The sequence below is a fragment of the Humulus lupulus genome, chromosome 2 (assembly GCF_963169125.1).
Source record: "Humulus lupulus chromosome 2, drHumLupu1.1, whole genome shotgun sequence".
NCBI classification, from domain to species: domain Eukaryota; kingdom Viridiplantae; phylum Streptophyta; class Magnoliopsida; order Rosales; family Cannabaceae; genus Humulus; species Humulus lupulus.
The window spans coordinates 63,532,979-63,553,155 of NC_084794.1; the positions used below are offsets into that span (position 1 = coordinate 63,532,979).

General features: G+C 38.0%; 3 protein-coding genes across 9 annotated transcripts; 2 read left to right on the forward strand and 1 right to left on the reverse strand.

The window, feature by feature from the left end:
- Positions 1-8,792: 8,792 nt before the first annotated feature.
- LOC133817922 (chaperone protein ClpB3, chloroplastic) lies at positions 8,793-14,558 on the forward strand. Of its 4 annotated transcripts, none has more exons than XM_062250568.1 (11): positions 8,794-8,969; positions 9,102-9,369; positions 9,492-9,713; positions 9,874-10,111; positions 10,329-10,524; positions 10,703-10,757; positions 10,908-11,058; positions 11,580-11,888; positions 12,447-12,712; positions 12,982-13,908; positions 14,021-14,558. In XM_062250568.1, the coding sequence occupies exons 2-11, from the start codon at positions 9,130-9,132 to the stop codon at positions 14,348-14,350; spliced, it is 2,934 nt and encodes a 977-aa protein (XP_062106552.1). In that variant the 5' UTR covers positions 8,794-8,969; positions 9,102-9,129; the 3' UTR covers positions 14,351-14,558. The 4 variants fall into 4 exon arrangements, with proteins under 4 accessions (XP_062106554.1, XP_062106552.1, XP_062106553.1 ...); XM_062250569.1 differs by having other exon boundaries at positions 9,107-9,369; XM_062250570.1 differs by having other exon boundaries at positions 8,793-9,369; positions 9,495-9,713.
- Positions 14,559-15,462: 904 nt separating this feature from the next.
- LOC133817925 (uncharacterized) lies at positions 15,463-17,233 on the forward strand. Its single transcript, XM_062250575.1, has 6 exons — positions 15,463-15,590; positions 15,668-15,802; positions 16,181-16,254; positions 16,363-16,442; positions 16,577-16,728; positions 16,863-17,233. Exons 1-6 carry the CDS (start codon positions 15,587-15,589, stop codon positions 16,943-16,945), a joined length of 528 nt encoding a protein of 175 aa, XP_062106559.1. The 5' UTR covers positions 15,463-15,586; the 3' UTR covers positions 16,946-17,233.
- Positions 17,234-17,341: 108 nt separating this feature from the next.
- Positions 17,342-19,747, reverse strand: LOC133817924 (EID1-like F-box protein 2). 4 transcript variants are annotated; one of them, XM_062250574.1, is made up of 3 exons: positions 19,406-19,747; positions 17,917-18,696; positions 17,342-17,633 (listed from the first exon to the last, which is right to left on the reverse strand). In XM_062250574.1, exon 2 carries the CDS (start codon positions 18,689-18,691, stop codon positions 17,936-17,938), a length of 756 nt encoding a protein of 251 aa, XP_062106558.1. In that variant the 5' UTR covers positions 18,692-18,696; positions 19,406-19,747; the 3' UTR covers positions 17,342-17,633; positions 17,917-17,935. The 4 variants fall into 4 exon arrangements, with proteins under 4 accessions (XP_062106558.1, XP_062106557.1, XP_062106555.1 ...); XM_062250573.1 differs by having other exon boundaries at positions 17,917-18,700; XM_062250571.1 differs by having other exon boundaries at positions 19,273-19,747.
- Positions 19,748-20,177: the final 430 nt, after the last annotated feature.

Sequence of the window (20,177 nt, forward strand, 5' to 3'; positions counted from 1 at the left end):
TCACTCCTTTTATGTTTATATGTGCAGGAAAATAGATTTGGTGGCGGGAAAGGTTCTTGGTAGTTTGGGCATGTGTATTGAGGCGGAATGGAATCGAAGGGCCGAGAGTTCGATTCGATGATGAAGTTTCTTTACTTATGGTTTATATTTATTTTTCTGCATTTTACTATGTAATCAATTATGTTATGTTTTTCTTTTTAAACAATGGGATCCCATATCCTACTTAAAGTTTTATATAGTTTAACATTTGTTTTTACAAGTTTTTAATGAAGTAATATTTATTTCCCTTGTAAGTTTTATTAAAGATTAGTGTCTATGTATAGTTATCGTTAATGGTCCAAAGTCTAGAGTATTTGGGTCATTACAAAATATTTTCAACTATAAAATAAATCAAGTTAATTCTTTGAAAATATTAATTATAACTTAATTTATATTTAATATTTAAGTTCAATAATACAATATTTTTTATCTCAAATTAAACAACAATAAATCAAATAATTAATTGCAACATTTTACAACAAAATAACTATAAAAACACACAAAAATATATAAAATCAAAATAATTCTAATAAATTCAAAATTACTTTAAAACTTAATAAATCAATTAAAAACTGAAGAATTAAGCAACAATTAGCACATAAAAAGTGGTAAAATAACTCTATTTTGTAGAGTTATCAGCCACCCAGAACCCATCGAACCAACAGCAGCAACGAAGCTCGAAACCCACGGCGTCGAACCCATCAATCGAACCCATATTCTCATTAAGGTAAATTCGTGAACCCTCGTGATGATTATTGTTGTTTTGATCCCTTTGAATTTGGTGGTGTGGAATGGGTATGGCAGTTCTTAGGTCTGGGTTTTTTTGTGGTTTATTCTAGGTTTGAACTAGTAGCTCGATAAGTTCGATGAAGGTTCGATAGAAGCTCGATTGATCTATGGTAATATATGAAACTAGCTTAATAGGCTCGATTATGGTTCGATAGTAGGCTCGATAGGGTAGTTTGAATGGTTCGATGGTGGATCGATGGGAGCTCGATGGATCTGTGGTATTAGATAAAAAGGGCTCGATAGGTTCGATAATGGTTTGATAGTAGGCTTGATGGATCTGTGGTATTAGATTAAAAGGGCTCGATAGGTTCGATAATGGTTTGATATTAGACTCGATTGTAGCTCGATGGTTATTTATGTAGATAGACTTTGCTTAGCTTGATAGGATCGACACTAGCTCGATAGTCTCTATAGTCTTAGTTTGTTGATATTGCTCGATAGGCTCGATAGTTTCTTGATAGTTGCTCGATGGGGTATGTTGCAGCTCGATTATAGCTCGATAGAGCTCGATGACAACTTACTTTAGTTTTTTGATGAAATTTTTTTGAATTTTTTCCCGATTTTGCTTAACATTCTATTTTCTTACCAATTTTTTTTCATGTTGCATATGCCTAAGCTGCTTGTTCCATTTAGTGATCACTTTCCTAGTCGAGTGACATATCGGGGTAGTAACACTTTAAATCACATTAAGACTAGGTTTCTGGACCTCGGGCTCATAGAAAGGGCTAAGGAATCCCCTTTCAAGAAGTTCTTTTTGGCTTCAGAGTTTTGGTGCATCAACTTCTGTTGAGGAAAATCTCCAGCAACAACGAAGATGAGGTGCATTTCTTCTTAGGGTCAAAGTCTTGTAGATTCAGCATGGGAGAGTTTGCCCTGGTGACAGGGTTGAATTTCAGTACCTTCTCGTCACCAGAAGAGTTGGAAGAGCATAACCTCAGCGACCGATTGATAAATGAGTATTTCAATGATGCTAAGAAAGAAAAGCTCTCACAGGTGGACCATGCTTTCGAGACTTGTACTGTTGTGGAAGATGTGTACAAGCTTGGTCTATGTTTTTTGGTTGAGGGGCTTTTGAATGCCATAAAGGGCAAGTTGCACATATGGCGAGATATTCTAAAGATGGTTGAGGACGTAGACTACTTCTTCAGCTAATCGTGGGGGAAGTACTCTTATAAGAGGTTATTGTAGTCTTATAATAAAGACATGGTGAAGCAAAATGCCAACTATGGCAACAAGAAGGATGCCAAGGTGCAGCAAGAGTCCAAGTATAGTATGTATGGTTATGCCCCAGCCTTACAGTACTGGGCATATGAGGCTATCCAGCAGCTTGCAACGGAGTTTGTTGTGAGCTCGGGAAACATGGTCCCGAGGATGCTTAGTTGGTTGCATCGGAGGAATAAGGATTTCACCAAGTCTGTCATTTTACCAATGTTGTTGAAGAAGAATGTAAGTTATATTTGATTGACATTAAACAATAATTTTTTTATCTATATGCTTATACTTTATGATTATTTAAGTTAACCAAATGTTTTATGTTGTTTGCAGTTGATCGTCCTTCTGATGTTGAAGCCTCGACCACCAGACTAATACTATTATTTGTCGTTGACAGAGGGAGATTTTCCCCTTTATCCCGGGCTTGGCCAGGATCCCTCGGAGGCTGATGAGGAGGAGAAGGCTTGAGAAAGTCGCGGAGATAGTTTCTCAAGCAGCCAAGATATTTGATGATGCTGCCCCGGAGGAGGAGGAGGTTGCAGGTCCCACCCCTCCTGTTGCCCCAGCTATAGCCCCAACCTCAGCCCCAACAGCAGCCTTAGCCTTAGCCCTTGAGCTTGCCGACTTGAGATAGCGGTTGGACAGAGTCAAAGGTCAACAGGAGACCCTCCTGAAGAACTAGTCAGTGATCCTGGATGCAGTCAGTCAGATCTTGACATTTATTAAGTAGAAACCGAGGGACTCCAAGGAAGATTCAGACTCAGAGTCACTGAATATTCCTCCGGACTATGTTGATGATCCAAACACGCCTCCTACCATCATTGTGACACCTGATGCTGCGACTCCGGGAGTTGTTATTGTCAACCTTGAGGATGTTGTTGGGGTTTGGTTTCAGAGGACTAGCCGCCAAAGACGCAAGTCAGATTAGTTTGAGGACTACACCGATCCCACGAGGAAAAGACCTCGCACTGATGCAGCTGCACCAGAAGTAGAGGCTACATAGGAGGCTACACAGGTGTTGGACCCTCTCAAGAAGCCAAATCGCAAACAATATAGGACGATGTCCAAGTGGCTACTTTGAGACATCCCCAACAAGACCCCGAGGGATGTAAAGACTGGGAATCACGGTCCAGCGTTGTTTCTTACGTGGAAGACACCCCAGTCGTGGCTCAATGATGGGGTAAGCCATTTATACCTAATGACTCAATAGTGGTAGAATTTATGTTTTGTTTTCAATTTTACAAGTTCTATTTTTATTTACTCAATATGAGCTCGATGTGAGCTCGATGAGAGCTCGATAGGGGCTCGATTGGGGGTTACCTGGATCGATATGACTCGATAATGGCTCTAGGGGTGTTAAACTAGGGCTGTTGTTTACTATTTGAGATTAGCTTAATGTGAGCTTGATGGAGCTCGATAGTAGATCGTTAGGGGTGTTAAACTAGGGTTGTTGTTTACTGTTTGAGATTAGCTCGATGTGAGCTCGATGGAGCTCGATAGTAGATCGATAGGGGTGTTAAACAATGGTTGTTGTGAGCTCGATGGAGCTTGAGAATAGATCGATAAGGGTGTTAAACTAGGGTTGTTGTTTACTATTTGTGATTAGCTCGATGGAGCTCAATTGTAGAACGATTGGGGTGTTAAACTAGGGTTGTTGTTTACTGTTTGAGATTAGCTCGATGTGAGCTCGATGGAGCTCAATAGTAGATCGATATGGGTGTTGTTTACTGTCTGAGAATAGCTCGATATGAGCTCGATGGGGCTCGATATGGACTCAATGAGCTCGATGTTTAGTTCGATATAAGCTCGATAGTGCTCGATGAGAACTCAATTTATTCGTTTATGCATCATTTTCTTGCCATTTATGATGGTCTTTGCTAACTTTTTATATTGTACTCTCTTTGTAGCATATTGATGCGGCATAACACATGCTTCGTATGCGTCGCAAATATTTTCCCAATACATATCGACAGAATGCAGTTGTGATGAACATTTATTTTTCACAAGTGATACTTGCCCGATATGATCAGTACAAGAAAATTGCCGACAAAACAAAGTACATGTGGGATTCTGACGTTATGTCCATGTTGACCAGCATCGAGCAACAATTTCTGGCATCTTGGGGAGGAATGAGGATGTATATTGGTGCCAGAACTATGAACTACAACATTGGTTTGCCATTGAGGCTTCTATTTCTAGTTGGACTCTCACTGCTTATGATTCAGAAAACTCGGTGATTAGTGACACAAAGCTGGAGGAAATTATGAATCCATGGTGCTTTTTGCTTCCTTCTCTGTTGATGCAGAGTAAACTGATCACTGATAGCTTGATGTTGAAGATTCCTGCAGCACGAAAGAGGCCGCATCAGTTCACATGGCGTCGCAAATAGAAACACGAGCTCACTCAGTCAAAGAGAAGGTAACAAACATCATCTTCATACTATATTTGTTTCCAACTAAAATTATAGTATAGTTGTAATGACCCAAAATCACTAATAAGACTTAAGGTCATTGATTAGTGTCTCGGGAGGGCACGAATGGTTTATGTGTGAATTAAACAGTTTAATGCATGATTATGTGTTAAGCATGCTTGTATGATTATATGAATATATGAAATGCATGTGGGCCCCATTTGGTTGCTAGGGGCATATTTGTAATTTTAGCCCGTTGAGGGCATAAATGTGATATATGTATATACTGTGATTAATTCCACATGTGAGTGGTGATATAATTGTGATGCACGACCCAAGACGGTCCTAGGAAGCTGTCTAGCTAAAAAGTCACAACGATGTCAAATATCCTGCTCGGGAGGAGCTCAGGGGTATTTTGGGGATATTATAAAGTGTTTGGGAATTATAGGGTAGCGGTTAGTAACTGAGTAATGGTTTGGACATGTTGGGATTAAATGTGGATTTATAGGAATACTTGAGGATTTAGCGGGATTTAGGTGTAATGATGGAATTGCCCTTGAGATTGTATAAGACTTTTATTTAAGGGAAAGGGCAAAGTGGTAATCTGGCTTTAGGAGAGGATAACCTTGGCTGAGAGGAAGTCAATAACGTTTCTTTTTCTACACTTAGGCTTAATTTTGTTCTGCTGGAATTTTAGAGAACCAAGAAGCTAGAAGAAGAGGACGAGCTAGTTATCCTTGAGATCAAGGGAGGAATTCAGGGCTGAGATTGGGTCAAGCATAAGCCAAGAATAATTCAGAGGTAAGGCTTCATCTTCTCATTGAAACTCCTTGCATGTTTTAGAGTTTGGGTTGAGTGCTGGAAATTGGGTGTGTAGCTTAAAGATTGAGAGGTTCAGCTTGGGAATCAAAAGAATTAAGCTTGGAATTGGATTTGGAGGTGGCTCAAGGTCGAACCCTTGGTTGAGGTTAGAATTTCGTATATCTCTGAAGCTTATTTTCTGGTGTGGTTTAAATATTCTGAAGGGTGGTTTAAGTTTTTGTGAAATTGAAGCCACTAGGTGAATCTTGGGTTTGATTGTATGATTGGGCTTGTGGTTGTTATTTCTGAGTTGCCATACTATTTATTTGGAGTTTTAGGTTGAGTTGGGACTTGGGTGTAACTTGGGGTTGATTTGGAAGAGTTTTGGTTTGGGAAAAATGCAGGGAAAAACCCAGTTTTCTGGGTTCGCATATAAGCGTCGCGGCCCTGTTCTTCCGTGTCACGACACTAGGTTGAAGCGAGAGTTGGGGACCATTCTGAGCGTCGTGGCCCTCATAGGGTTGTGCCACAGTGATAGGCTAAATTTAGGAAAGGGGAATTTGATATTTTAGGGTTTTGGCTCAGGGGGCTCGGGGGACGCTTCCGCTACCTTGTGTGGGGAAACGGGAGGTCCCGAGAGCACGTGATTGGTTTCGGGAGATGATTATGATTTGGTTAGTAATGAGAGTGCAATGTATGTGTGTTGTGAATAGGTTTTCGGCGAGGCTCGAGTTAGAGGACCGCGCTCAGGATTTCTGTGCTCAAGAAGCTCGGTACATAGGTAAGAAAACTGCACCCAGTTATGAATTTATAATGGGACTAAGGGTTCCCTGATTTAAATGCTTTATGAAGGATGGTATTATGCCATGTAAATAATAAACGAACGACCTAAGAGTGTCAGAGTTTACGTTGGCACACAAGGCGCAGCTCAGCCACTGGTAGCTGAGGACAGCTTATTATTCACTGAGCTCGGTTTAAGCGGACCGGAGTCAATGGGGTAAACAGAGGGTGCGACCTAAGGGCGTCGACCCTGATTATCATGTGATTTGATTAATATTATTGATTGATGAATTTGTTATGTTGAATAGCTAAGTGTTGGTTTGTTGATTCTCTAGTTATGTCTATGGGCTATGTGATTAATCTAGTATGCTAAGTATATGAACATGCTCTAAGGGTTATTCAATTGTTATCATTGTTTGTGCTATAACGTTATATTTTCTTGTTGGGCCTTGGGTCACGGGTGCTACGTGGTGCAGGTAAATGCAAGGGCAAGCTTGATCAGCCCTAAATCGGAGAGTTCTGAGGGCAAAATGTACATGATTAACTGCTCAGCCGCCACGGTTGAGGAAGGGACAGGAACGGGAGGACCATAAATATCTATTTTGCCCTTAGAGTGGCTAGCGGTAGTTTGTACTCTGAAAATTTTGTAAACTGACTTTCAAACACTGTTTCTTTTGGGATCCCTTGTATAAAATGTTTAATTATATGAAATGTATATTTTATGACCAAAATATTTTAACCCTAGTTCATTAGTGATGTCAGTGACACGTTTTTAACTGAATGACTTGATTAGCAAGTCCTGCACCTTTATAAATACACAGTGCAACGATCTTGGCTACCCAGGGCGTTACAATTGTACACTTAATGTTTACATTTTTTTTACAGTTGGGATTGTGGTGTGTATGTTGTCAAGCATATTGAGCATCTCATGGTCGACCTTCCATTGGAAACCATCTGCGATGAAAATATAGAGGTGTTCAGGAACAAGTGTACCACAGACTTGTGGTATCAAAATTTGTTACCTTGATGATTGTATATATACAGGGTCTTTACATGTGCAGTTTTTTGTTCACATTTTTTTGTAACTTTTATATGGTTGTTACAGAGCTATATCGAACATTATCGAACTAATATCAAGCTATACATCTGCATGTGTAAGGAACCTCCAATTTCAACCCATACATCTGTTTATCAACTTTAAGTTCCTTGTGCAATATGTCAAGAAGTTGCAAGTACGTTACAGTATCCTCCATTGGTATCACCATGCATTGAGGGTCCTTGAAAATCCACTTATTCCCTTGTAATTCCCAAACACCATTGTAGGATACAAAAACGTAAACAATGGATGTTGGAAAAAAAATATTGAAATTGTAAAAAAAACTGTCAATTTTTCATAAATTCATGAAAAAAGAACATTATCGAGCTCTTATCGAGTTCGTATCGAGCTAAAATTTCTTAAACTGAACATAAAACCTAACCAAAACCTTCATCGAACCCTATCGAGCACATATCGAGAAAACAACTACACCAAATATTCTAGGGTCCAATCGAACCCTTATCGAGTTGTCATCGAGCACAATCGAGCAACAAAGCCTAAAACTATCGAGCTATAATCGAACTATATCAAGCAGCATCGTGCTCATAAAAGAACCTTCTTCTACATACCATCGAGTCCCTATCGAACCGGTATCGAGCTCCTATCGAACCGATATCGAGCAAAAAAGTTGCAGAAAACCTAGAAAAATGCAGATAGCGAAATTTCTCTAAAAAACCAAAAAAAAAACACACTAATATAGGCTAAGATCTGTTCAAAATAGCCAAAAAAAATATATAAACAAATAATACCCAACACATAAAATGAACAATCTTATTACCCATGGTTTTTCCCCTAAAAAACTCTCAAAATGGATGTTGCATTTGATATTGGCGACTTCACGGAGACAATGGAGATGGCTAACAAAGATTTCGACAAGAAAATCATACAAATCTGTAGGTTTTAGGGAGGATTTCATGAGAATGAAAGAGAGAGAGGGAGAAAATGTTTTATGATTCTTGATATAATGGGAGGGACATTTTGGGTATGAGAGAAATGTTTAACATCAAATTGAAAATATTAATAGTGCTAGGATTTTTTGGTAATATTAGGGGTTGATTGGTTCGCGATTGGAAAACTGTATTTTCAAAAAGTGTGTTTCTAAAATGAAAATATGGATTTATAGTCTAAAAACATGTTTTTGAAAATGTGATTGATTCAGAATCCATAAACTGTTTTTGAATTTTAAAAAACTGAATATGTGACTGGTAGAAAATCTAAAAATATAAAAAAGTTATAGATTTGTAGGATTTTAGGATATAATAATTTTGATTGGGAGAAAATATGAAAATAATATTTTCTATTTTGTAACTTAAAGTTAGATTCAGTATTAAGATTGAGAATTTGAAAACAAATAAACATTAAAATATTCATATAGCCCCTACCATTTGTTAAATTTAGAAATCATAAAATTGAATTTGAATTCAAAACCAATCAGACTCTTAAGCATTATCAAGTATAAATAGTGAAATTTCCTAATCCTATTTACCCTATTTTAAATAGTTAGTTAGAGATAAATTAGCACAATATAAAATAAAAATTACAAATGGTAAGGATGGTCCCACATAGGTGAAAGATACTCATCATATCATCTAGTAAGAGTGGGCCACGTGTACGAACATAAAGGAGTTGAACTGAACCAACGGATGAGGGCTGAGTTGAGCCCAGCCCAACCCATACCACCAGACTCCTCCCGACGTTTCACGAACACTCTCCACTTTTCTCTCAGACAATACATCAAACACTCTCAATTCACAACGTAAAGCTCTGTATTTTTATGGTTTGAGGGCTTCATTTTCAAAACCCATCACCAAGAACACAAAGGAAAAGAAAAGAAGGTTTACTGTGAGTTTTCTAAATTCTCACGCAAAGTTTGTATTTCATTATTTTTTTCATAATTCTAGGCAACTGTAAATATTCCCACTTTCTATATTAAAGTAACTCTTAACTTATAACTATTACTGGAAAAACCTTGAGTGGAGTGGGGAGCTCTGCTCTGGCAACAATGGCCTCCACCACTTCCTTTGCTTCTGGGGTCAGTCTTCATCTTTCTTCCAACCGTTGTAGTAGAGCTGCTCTCTTTGCTCGGCCCCAGCTTTCTTTGATCTTTCCGCGGACACCCAATTCGTTTCGGGCCTTAAAGTCGCTGCAATTGAAACGAAATGGTGCGTTCTCAAACGGGATTCAAAGATTTGGTCGGAGTTCGAGGCGGCTTGTTGTTCGTTGTGATGCTTCGACTGGAAGGGTATGTACGTTATGTTTATTGTTTTATATACCATATTCAGCTTCTTTTTTTTAGCTATAAGCAATTTTGGGTTTTCAATTTCATTGGTTTACTGAGTTTTTTGGTTTTGAGGATAATGGCAGCAGATTACTCAACAAGAGTTCACTGAGATGGCTTGGCAAGCCATTGTTTCTTCTCCGGAAGTAGCGAAAGAGAACAAGCATCAGATAGTGGAGACTGAACATCTGATGAAGGCCCTCTTGGAGCAGAAGAATGGCCTTGCTCGTAGGATTTTCTCAAAAGTTGGGGTCGACAATACTCGTCTTCTTGAGACCACTGATAATTTCATCCAACGCCAGCCGAAGGTAGCCATAAATGCGTTTTAAGTTAATCCTTTTAGACTGATTTACCTTTTTTGCAAGACTTTAGCTCACGCAGTTAGATTCTTAGAGCTTACAAGTATTCGTATTATGTTGATCTAAGAACCTGATTAGTTAAGTTTTGTTTGTGGTGCAATTCGTTTAGGTTCTGGGTGAGTCTGCAGGTTCGATGTTAGGCCGTGATTTGGAGGCTCTAATTCAACGTGCCAGAGACTACAAGAAAGAGTATGGTGACTCGTTTGTGTCTGTGGAGCATTTGGTTCTTGGTTTTGCTCAAGACCAACGGTTTGGGAAGCAATTGTTGAAGGATTTTCAGGTGCCTGCTCAAAGTTTGAAATCCGCAATAGAGTCCATAAGGGGACGCCAATCAGTAATCGACCAAGGTTGTCACTTGGTCTTTCACTACTTCTATGGCAATCCAATGTGCCTGCATATCCATCTTGCTTGGTTAAATAAATGTTCATAATGTGTAACTCTTGTGACTGAGCATTGCATATTCTTGCTTTTTTTTTTTTTTTTGGAATAGTGTGTATTCTTTTAGGTTGTCTTTTTTGTTTCCTAGTTGAGAGGAAAGAGTTTAATTTTTTTTTTTGGTTGCAGATCCTGAAGGGAAGTATGAAGCATTGGAAAAGTATGGGAAAGACTTGACAGCCATGGCAAAAGCAGGAAAGCTTGATCCTGTAATAGGAAGAGATGATGAAATACGCAGGTGCATTCAGATTCTCTCTAGAAGAACAAAGAACAATCCTGTACTCATTGGTGAGCCAGGAGTGGGAAAAACAGCTATTTCTGAAGGGTAAGCAAATCTCTTTCTGTCCCCGTAGTTTGGCCAAGGCTATATTGTCTCTACTGTTTTTTAAGGTGGATAGATAGTTGAATTGCCTAGGAGTTGTTTAGGACTTTTAACTTGTCTTTGCTAAGATTTGTTTAGTTTCTCTAATTTAACTTTGAATCTGACCATATCTCTTCAACAGGCTTGCCCAAAGAATTGTGCACGGTGATGTGCCACAAGCTTTGATGAATCGTAAGGTTGGTGGTCCTATACTAGGCCAAATAATGACTCTCCTTTGCTATTCGCTTCAGTTTATGATTGCCTTTTTAGGGTCATTACCATAGTGTGGTCATAAAATAGTAACTAAATTTTTTATGTTGATCCCCAACCCTACTTTCTCTTTGCAGCTTATATCCCTTGACATGGGTGCACTCATTGCTGGGGCAAAATACAGGGGTGAATTTGAAGATAGGCTAAAGGCGGTTCTTAAGGAAGTAACAGACTCAGAGGGCCAGATTGTCCTTTTTATTGATGAGATCCACACAGTTGTTGGTGCAGGTATGGTTTGTCTTCTGTCCCTCTTATATTGGTAGGATGGAATGACCTCTAGAATGGAAGAACAATTCATGTACTGGGACCATTCCATTGTTTGGTTTATCAATTGAATAATGGAATAGTAATAATCAATTCCATTATTCTATGGAAATAAGTTTTCAATCCTCCACCATTAGTACTCCATTTCTATCCCTAAAGTAATTAAAAATTAAATAAACTTACCATCTCGCCTTTCTATTTTTCTTTCTCAAATTAAAGTGTAAGGTCTATAAATGAGAATATTTTTTATCAATACAACACTTATTTCATTTTATTCTTACACCAAACTAAAAAAAGCAATTTTCATTTCAATATTAATTCCAAAGGTTTAAAAAAAAACCAATTATTATTCCTATTACTTTTCTTATTCTATTTTATTACTATTTCTTTCACATCTGATAAAATTATTACTTTTTCTTTCACCATTTTAATTTCATTCCACCAAATCAAAAGCCGCTAAAGTTCTATATCATTTTCTGTTTCAGGTGCCACAAATGGTGCAATGGATGCGGGCAATCTCTTGAAGCCTATGCTTGGACGAGGAGAGTTACGGTGCATTGGTGCAACAACACTAGATGAATATCGCAAGTACATTGAGAAAGATCCTGCATTGGAGCGTCGTTTCCAGCAAGTATATGTAGATCAACCTACAGTTGAAGATACCATATCAATCCTCAGGGGATTGCGCGAGAGATATGAGCTGCATCATGGAGTCCGAATATCTGATGGTGCTCTTGTTGAAGCTGCTATTCTATCAGACCGTTATATCAGCGGGAGGTTTTTACCTGACAAAGGTAACGCAGTCCACTTGCGCAATCAATAATTATTATTGTTGCTTTTAGTAAAATTTGATCCAACTCGAGAAGGCTAACTTTTATTTGTGTACCAGCAAAAATTAAGTGTTACGGGTACATGTCACATTTGTTCATTTTAGAAACTTTAAGCAGAAGACACTTAAAATTTGTTTCTTTAGTTCTTTATAACGTATAAGCTCACTTTAGGGATCCAGTGTATATATAGATGGACATCATTTTAGCAATCACTTAAAATTATTATTTGAAAAATATTTTACATGTCAGGCTCCGCTGGGGTCAGCTGCTTATATTTACGATAAGTCTTCATAGTTGTTCAAGATTTATAGCTTCACCCAGGAGGGGCAGCTCAAACGTCAAGCATGTGGTTTGTTCCCACAAGGTTTGAGGTTCAAGTCCCTCTTGGGTAATTACATAGAAATTGCCATAGTTTCTTGGTCGCCCAAATATTGTAGGGTTAGGGGGAAGCTAGTTTCAAAAAAAGATCTATCGCCTTGCCTCTACATGACGTGGAATGCTAATATATATTTGTGCCTGCAGCTATTGACTTAGTTGATGAAGCAGCTGCTAAACTGAAAATGGAGATTACTTCAAAACCCACTGCTCTTGATGAGATCAATCGTTCAGTGTTGAAACTTGAGATGGAACGGTTATCTCTTAAAAATGATACAGATAAAGCTTCTAAAGACAGGTTGAGTCGCCTTGATGCTGAGTTGTCTCTCTTAAAGGAGAAACAAGCGCAATTGAGTGAGCAATGGGAGCATGAAAGGTCTGTGATGACTCGGCTTCAGTCAATCAAAGAAGAGGTATTTAAATGTTCTTACCGTCATTAAATCTTAAATTTGTCCCCTTGGTTACATTTTCATTATCAATGTTAGGTCATGTTGAGAGTAATTATGTTAAATGTTCTTACTGTCATTAAATTTTAAGTTTGTTCCCTTGGTTACATTTTCATAATCAATGTTAGTATACATTGATGAGTGATTATATTCTTTCCAAGTTGAAAAAGATGCGTACAAATTGTAAGTTATGAAGTTTTTGAGTTTGAATTAACAATCCATTTTCTCTTGTGCAGATTGACAGGGTAAACCTTGAGATCCAGCAGGCTGAACGGGAGTACGATCTTAACCGTGCAGCTGAACTGAAGTACGGGAGCCTGAACTCATTGCAGCGCCAACTTGCTGGTGCAGAAAAAGAGTTGGACGAGTATATGAAATCAGGGAAGTCCATGCTCAGAGAGGAAGTTACTGGAAATGATATTGCTGAAATAGTCAGTAAATGGACCGGTATTCCTGTTTCCAAGCTTCAACAGTCCGAGAGAGAAAAACTGCTCCACTTGGAGGAAGAGCTGCATAAACGTGTGGTTGGTCAGGACCCTGCAGTAACTGCTGTCGCGGAGGCCATCCAACGATCACGAGCGGGTCTATCAGATCCTCACAGGCCAATTGCTAGCTTCATGTTTATGGGGCCAACTGGTGTTGGGAAGACAGAACTAGCCAAGGCCCTCGCATCTTACATGTTCAACACTGAAGAAGCACTTGTGAGAATTGACATGAGCGAATACATGGAAAAACATGCCGTATCAAGATTGATTGGTGCGCCACCTGGTTATGTAGGGTACGAGGAGGGAGGACAGCTGACAGAGACTGTTCGCCGGAGGCCTTATGCAGTTATTCTGTTTGATGAGATTGAAAAGGCACATTCTGATGTCTTTAATGTTTTCCTTCAAATATTAGACGATGGCAGAGTAACCGACTCGCAGGGTCGCACTGTGAGTTTCACAAATACTGTCATCATCATGACATCCAATGTTGGCTCACAGTACATTCTCAACACAGATGATGAGACCTCACCAAAGGAGTTGGCCTATGAAACCATAAAGCGACGGGTAATGGAAGCTGCGAGATCTGTCTTTCGCCCTGAGTTCATGAACCGTGTGGATGAGTATATAGTATTCCAGCCCCTGGACCGTGAACAGATCAACAGCATTGTCCGCTTACAGGTAAATCTTCCCCTAATAGACCAGACTTGCATTTATTTCCCCTATTCCATCTTCTGCCGTAGAAATTCTTGAACACTTTGCTAACTAAGATCCACTATGGTTAATATTGCAGTTGGCACGAGTGCAAAAGAGGATTGCAGATCGTAAAATGAAGATCACAGTGAGCGAAGCAGCTATCGAGCTTCTCGGAAGCCTTGGCTATGATCCAAACTATGGTGCCAGGCCGGTGAAGCGAGTGATACAACAGTTTGTTGAGAATGAACTTGCCAAAGGCATATTGAGAGGAGATTTTAAGGAAGAAGACAGTGTGTCGATTGACACAGAAGTGACACCCTTCTCCAACGGCCAGCTCCCCCAGCACAAGCTAGTCTTCCGGAGGCTAGAGACTGAAACTGAGCCTCAAGCTGCAGAAGGTCAAGAGGCTTTGTCAGGAACTGTATAATTGTCTTCCTTTGGATTTAGCCTCCTCTTCTCTTCACAATAAAATAGCTTTTCACCTAAATTTTGGAACATATATCAATGCTTTGCTAGAGCAACAAGTTATTGTATATGGCTTCTTCTACCTTAAATAGAAATTCTTTGAGCTACGGTTTCTTTAGTGTCAATAAAAATAAATAAATATATCAAATCAAATCAGTGATTGATTCTTAGTTTAATTGTCTTTTGCTTCATTTCAATTGTATGGTGAAAAAAAGTACAATTCTATCTAATCATATTGATTTATTTTATTAAAAGAAACTAATTCGTAATTAGAGTACTAGTGAAATATTAATTTAGAGTACTTTGGAATAGAAGTGAATTTCGTTCGTTCAAAATGTTACCAACCTGTTTTATTTGCATTGCATGACAATCATTTAGGGGATCGTCATGTCTTTTAAATTCCAGATTTTGAATTTAATTTTAATGGCATGAGTTTTTTCAAATGGGTCTTACTTTTTCTTTTCTTGATTTGATGATAATTTTCACTCATTTTAAACAATTCACATTTCTTTAATTTAAACTACTTCTAACTCTCCTCTCACCGTATCCAACACCTCTAAGAGTTGAGGGTCATACTTGTAACCAAATAAAACACAATCTGTCATGAAAACCGACTACCACATGTCAAATATATTTTTATTTATTTAACGTGAGCTGAGTTTATATTTACTATTCAAAAGCTAGAAAAAAATACTAAATTATTATATAAAATAAAAGAACTACAGTTACAAGTCATTTTGACTTTGTACTAAAATATATTTTAAATAACTAATTTCATCGTCCTTGCTTAAAATAGATTATTAAAAGAAAATTTTGACCTTAATCCACATAGATCAAACAATTCAATCTTTAGTAATATTTCAATCTCAAATAATAAATGTACCGTTTTAGATGAAAATTATTAACAACAATAATAAAATCACAATTTTGTTTTTTTATTTCTTCATTAAAATAAAATAAAATAATTAATTTACCAACTTAAACCGACAGCATACAGCATAAAATTCATGTCGTTTTCCTTCGTAAACGACAGTAACAACAACACGAATGAATGAATGCACTTGTCTTGTCGTTTTCGCCACGAGGAGTTCTCTTTGAAACAAGGGCGGGTTTCATTTTTCATTACTGGTGTGGTGTCTGTTTTTTCCATCTTCGTTCTCAAAATTTCAATTTTGTATCATCGTCAACTACACCAACAATGGGTAAAGGCTATTGTTTTCTTCTCTGTTTCTTGGGTCTCTCCTCTAGTCTTCTTTACCTGATTCTGAGTAAACTGCAGAGGAAGAATCAGATAGAGGGAAGGGGAAGGAGATAAAGGAGGGAGTAGCTTCAATAGCATTGTTGCCATGTGGGTCCATTTCTGGCCACTTCATCCAACTTCCTCACAATATTTGCTATGGCCTCCATGGCACTGGTACCCTTTTTTTTGCGATCTTAATTATACACGTACAGTTCTTTTGTTAATATATCCATGTATAGCTTCTATCAAATTCTACTTTGTTTGGTTATAATTTCAGTTAAAAAAAAGGGGGTAATTTTTGCTCCTGGGTTTTGTTTAAATTTCACATTTTTACGCTCAAAGTTGTGTTTAGGATGGTATCAAGTATCAGTGATTGTTTTCTGCGGTTTTCCAGATGTGGGTTTTTTCTGCTTGCCTGTCTATGCTTCTTTACTTGGTTAAGCTGGGAAATGAGTTGAGTCTTATAGAAATGGGAAACTTAGAAATTAATGTCTTGTTCAATTGTTATAACTTAGATTCTTGGTTTTGATTTGTTACATTTCGTGATGTTAGAACTGGAATGCGAAAGAGAATGTAGCAGGGGTGAGGATTACCGTCTGATCAAGCTCACAATCATAGACTACAATGTAGGAACCTTTCGTCCTCATTCTTTTGCCTTCACTCCAAACAATAAGTCAATCCTTCCTTGGTTAATTTCCAATCTTTTTAGTTACCCTTTTTCTCTGTTTTAACAGAGCAAGAAAGAACGAGATGCTTTTGTGGAGTGTAGAGGTCATGATGCTGCTCGGTTAAGTAGCATAGATCATGCCCATGGGTAAGTAAGCCATCTTTATCTTTTCGTGGAAAGCTACCACTTAATCAGGAATGCTACATAAATGGTGTTGGTATGGAGCATGGTACAAACCTATGACAAGGAGTTGACATATTTACACGCATATTTGTGAGCAGTTGGGAGAAAGATGTTGTTGGTATGGTTGAAGAGAAACATGGGAAAAACAAGATAGTGGTTTCTTTCAACTGTGAGACACTGAAAGCTGAGAAAGCTGCAGAAGACCATATTAGGAACTTCATGCCTAAATTAGCTGGTCTTGATGCTGTTGGTATGTTTTTTGTTTTGTTACAGTTTTTATTATCTTTAGTTAACAAAGCAGGTCTATCTAGCTGTTGATTGCAACTAAATGCCTAAAGTTGTTCTCACTGTTCTTTCACTTAACTCTCTCTAAATGACTTGCAGTAAACATTGGGCGGATGAGCATTACAGGGTTGGACTTCGAAGCTGAGGAAGTCGATTCAAAGCAGAATTCACCTGAAATCTAATGCGCACCTTTCCTCATAGAGTATTCCCATCTTGGTCACTTTTGTGGTTTTTAGCCTCATTTTACCACACCCTGTGTTTAGGTTTGCCTAGATAGAAACTTCTACTTCCAATTTCCTCACTTTTTTATGTTTTCGTAAAGAATGTTAAAAATGACATTTTTGCTATAGTAACAGGTTCTCCTAATTCCTAGTTTTAAGCTTGAACAGGAGGATTGGATAAATTCTGTAACTTTAAAGATTGTGCTGTTGGCTTGATTAAGACAATTCAATATATTTTGGCTTCATGAACTTTTTATAAAATATTACAGAGAAGATATCTACATTATACCCGGCAATTCAAATTGACTTTTATGTATTGAGTAGACATTTAATGCTACCGTCACAAACAAGTGCATATATATATATATATATATTATTGCACAAATTAATTTGACACACATATATGCCATACATACTGTATACGAGATCACATAATTCTTGGTTACAACCTTTTCCCGTGTATGGGATAACCCAAACATAATCGTCAGCAACAGCTTCAACCCCAATTAAAAATATGGACATGACATGACTGCGAGCTTGTAGTTTTGGATCAAATTTTAAAGGTTAAATTTCAACATCCGCTGGACAGAAGTTATCGATTCCAACGGCACATCTGACAATCCAACTTACGAACCAAATGAGATAAAATCTGTAGAGATTAAAAAACAATTATTAGAAGTTTTCATAAATCTTCACAAGAAGGTGACAAAACTATGTTAATGGGGTGTGACTTTATTAGAGCTACATTTGACACATCTAAAAACTAGGTAACTATTTTTTGATTTCAAACTAAAGCCATCTTGTCCGTCAACAGCTGAAGAGCAAAGAAAAGCTTCACTCAAAATCACGGAAATGAGGCTCTACTAGTGTTTCAAGTGCAAATGTTGGACGTCAATATGCAGCTACAAATCACTCTTAACACCTATGCATACCTTCTTTGCATCCTCTCCCTCACTCCACCTCAGATACATCAGATGTCTCTTCTGAATCAGACAAAGGCAAAAGAGTGCATATGCCGAGCATGTGCCCATTGAGGCAAACATAATACTCAATGCAATCCTCGTAAGCACCCAACCTGGTGCTGGCACGCTGTGAAATCATTTTAGCTTGCAGCATGTTCCACAACTTTGCCTTACAATAAGGGCACACCTCTGTTGGATGAAACTCAGCCATCCTCTTTATCAGCATCTTTCGAACCTTTGACATTGAGAACGCCTTGAAAACTCCACGGAAAAAACCCAAATCCCCATCCTCCCCTTGGTTAAGATGTTCACAAGGATCAGAAACATACAATTCATCTGTTCTGCATTGTGGCAATAGAAAGCTCTTCCCTGATGTCTTGGAAAATCGGGTCTTATGAACAAAGTGACCAGGAATTTGAATGTTGTTAAATAGACCGCCTCTTTGACACCCTGAACAGTAAATAAGTAGTTTCGCTAGCGCCCTCCAGTTTCCATCTACATTGTGACTCCCACCAGATTGCAGATCATTCATCATCTTTGGCGCTCTTGTGTGGCAAAATTGCTTCCATAACACCCGCTTTGCAAGATCATCAAACCACTTACAAACACAGGATAGAGTAGCAATCAACTTAGGATTCCAATTCAACCTATCAAATACTATGTAGATCGCTTCTTCACTCAGATGCCCTTTTGTACATTGGCAGCTTGCTGAGTGTATGCAACGATACGTCTTGGTAAGAATCATCGTCTCTACCTTGCAAGATATGGAGTCATAAAACAATAAATATCTTCCAAGCATGCCAAAATAAAACAGGAAAAAAATGAAGTGTTGTCAACATTACAGCAAACTAAATAAAGATATTGATCTATGATATACTCGGTAAAATAAAATAATAATGATTAATGAACGTTGCAGCCATGATTATTGTATGCTAATTCCAAGCACATAAAAAATACAAAGCCTATTTGATCATGCCATCATTATATACTATGCACAAATTTCATAGCTACTACCAAGTTGGACTATAATAAGAGCAAGAGCTAGTCAATTGTAGAGAGCACACATTATATATTACATAATAATAAAAAAAAAAAACCCTCTTTCGTAGCAGTACTAAACTGGAACAATTGACATCCCAAAGCATATAGTTTACTCTAAACTAAAGCCAAACCCATAGAAAAGTGCATATCAGCTTCTAGTTTAAATCCAAAATCTCAGATCCATAAACCCTTTAAGTCAAAACACAGAGTTCGTGGAAACAAAAAAATCCTACTTAAACATCAAGTAACTACTTAATCTGCAAGAAACCCACATAAAATCTTCACCTTAATTTTACAATAATTCAAAAATGGAAGCCGTAGCCCAATTCATAACCAAGGAAGCACCCGTCAAAGACACTGAAAGTGGAGACGATCCTGATAAAAATCCCAACGGGGGAGACCCTAAAAATTCTCTTACCTCAGATCACGAACCTCTGCTACTCCTTCCGCATAATCACAACTCTGCAAAACTAGCCCCAGTACAGCTTAGGGTTTTTGCAAGAAACACAAGAACCACACACTCAATTACACAAAAAAAAACAAACCCACAAAAACCAAAATAATAAAGAAATAAAAAAGCAAGAAAAGAAAAAAAAGCCTGTAAACTATACAAAGAACGTAGGTAATAATTGGTATAGCACAGGGGCAATATGGTCCAAAGAAAAATAGTACGGACTCGCAGAGAAACTAGAGGGAGAGAGAGAAAGTGAGGGTTAGAGACGACAGAGGAAGCAGATGGCTTGGCTTGAGGGTTGAGCTCCATAATACAAGAAAGAAAAATAAAAATGTAAAAATTAATAAAAATTGGTGGGAAAATCAAAGTCACCAGTCCATTGTCATTGAGTAGATAAACAACGAGTGACAACGCGACACGTGGAGTGTGGGGACCAGTCCGTGTGACGTGCCAAGCACATGATTGGTGGTGACGTTGGAGAAAGAGACAGGCTAGGGCATGGCGTTTCTTATACTGTTTGGTTTTAAAATGTCCGGAAGAGGAGGGGAAGAGTTGTACAATAGTCGAAGGTGGACTTGTCCGTCCTTACAAAGATTCTATCATTAGGACTTTATAGTCTTTTAATTTGGAGAGTGACACGTGTCTAATTTTTTTTCTTAATTACGGTATTTAACCGAATATTAAGTACAACTTTTTTTTTCTTATACAATTATTATTAGTTGATTACTTATTGCAC

Bases quoted from the DNA above. Each gene is read 5' to 3' on its own strand.
- LOC133817922 (XM_062250567.1), top strand. From the start codon at position 9,130: ATGGCCTCCACCACTTCCTTTGCTTCTGGGGTCAGTCTTCATCTTTCT. The intron at 10,112-10,328 runs GTTGTCACTTGG...TTTTGGTTGCAG, and splicing joins CCAATCAGTAATCGACCAAG to ATCCTGAAGGGAAGTATGAA. The intron at 10,758-10,907 runs GTTGGTGGTCCT...TTCTCTTTGCAG, and splicing joins AAGCTTTGATGAATCGTAAG to CTTATATCCCTTGACATGGG.
- LOC133817925 (XM_062250575.1), top strand. The intron at 16,255-16,362 runs GTAGGAACCTTT...CTGTTTTAACAG, and splicing joins TCACAATCATAGACTACAAT to AGCAAGAAAGAACGAGATGC. The intron at 16,443-16,576 runs GTAAGTAAGCCA...ATTTGTGAGCAG, and splicing joins AGCATAGATCATGCCCATGG to TTGGGAGAAAGATGTTGTTG.
- LOC133817924 (XM_062250574.1), bottom strand. From the start codon at position 18,691: ATGATTCTTACCAAGACGTATCGTTGCATACACTCAGCAAGCTGCCAA.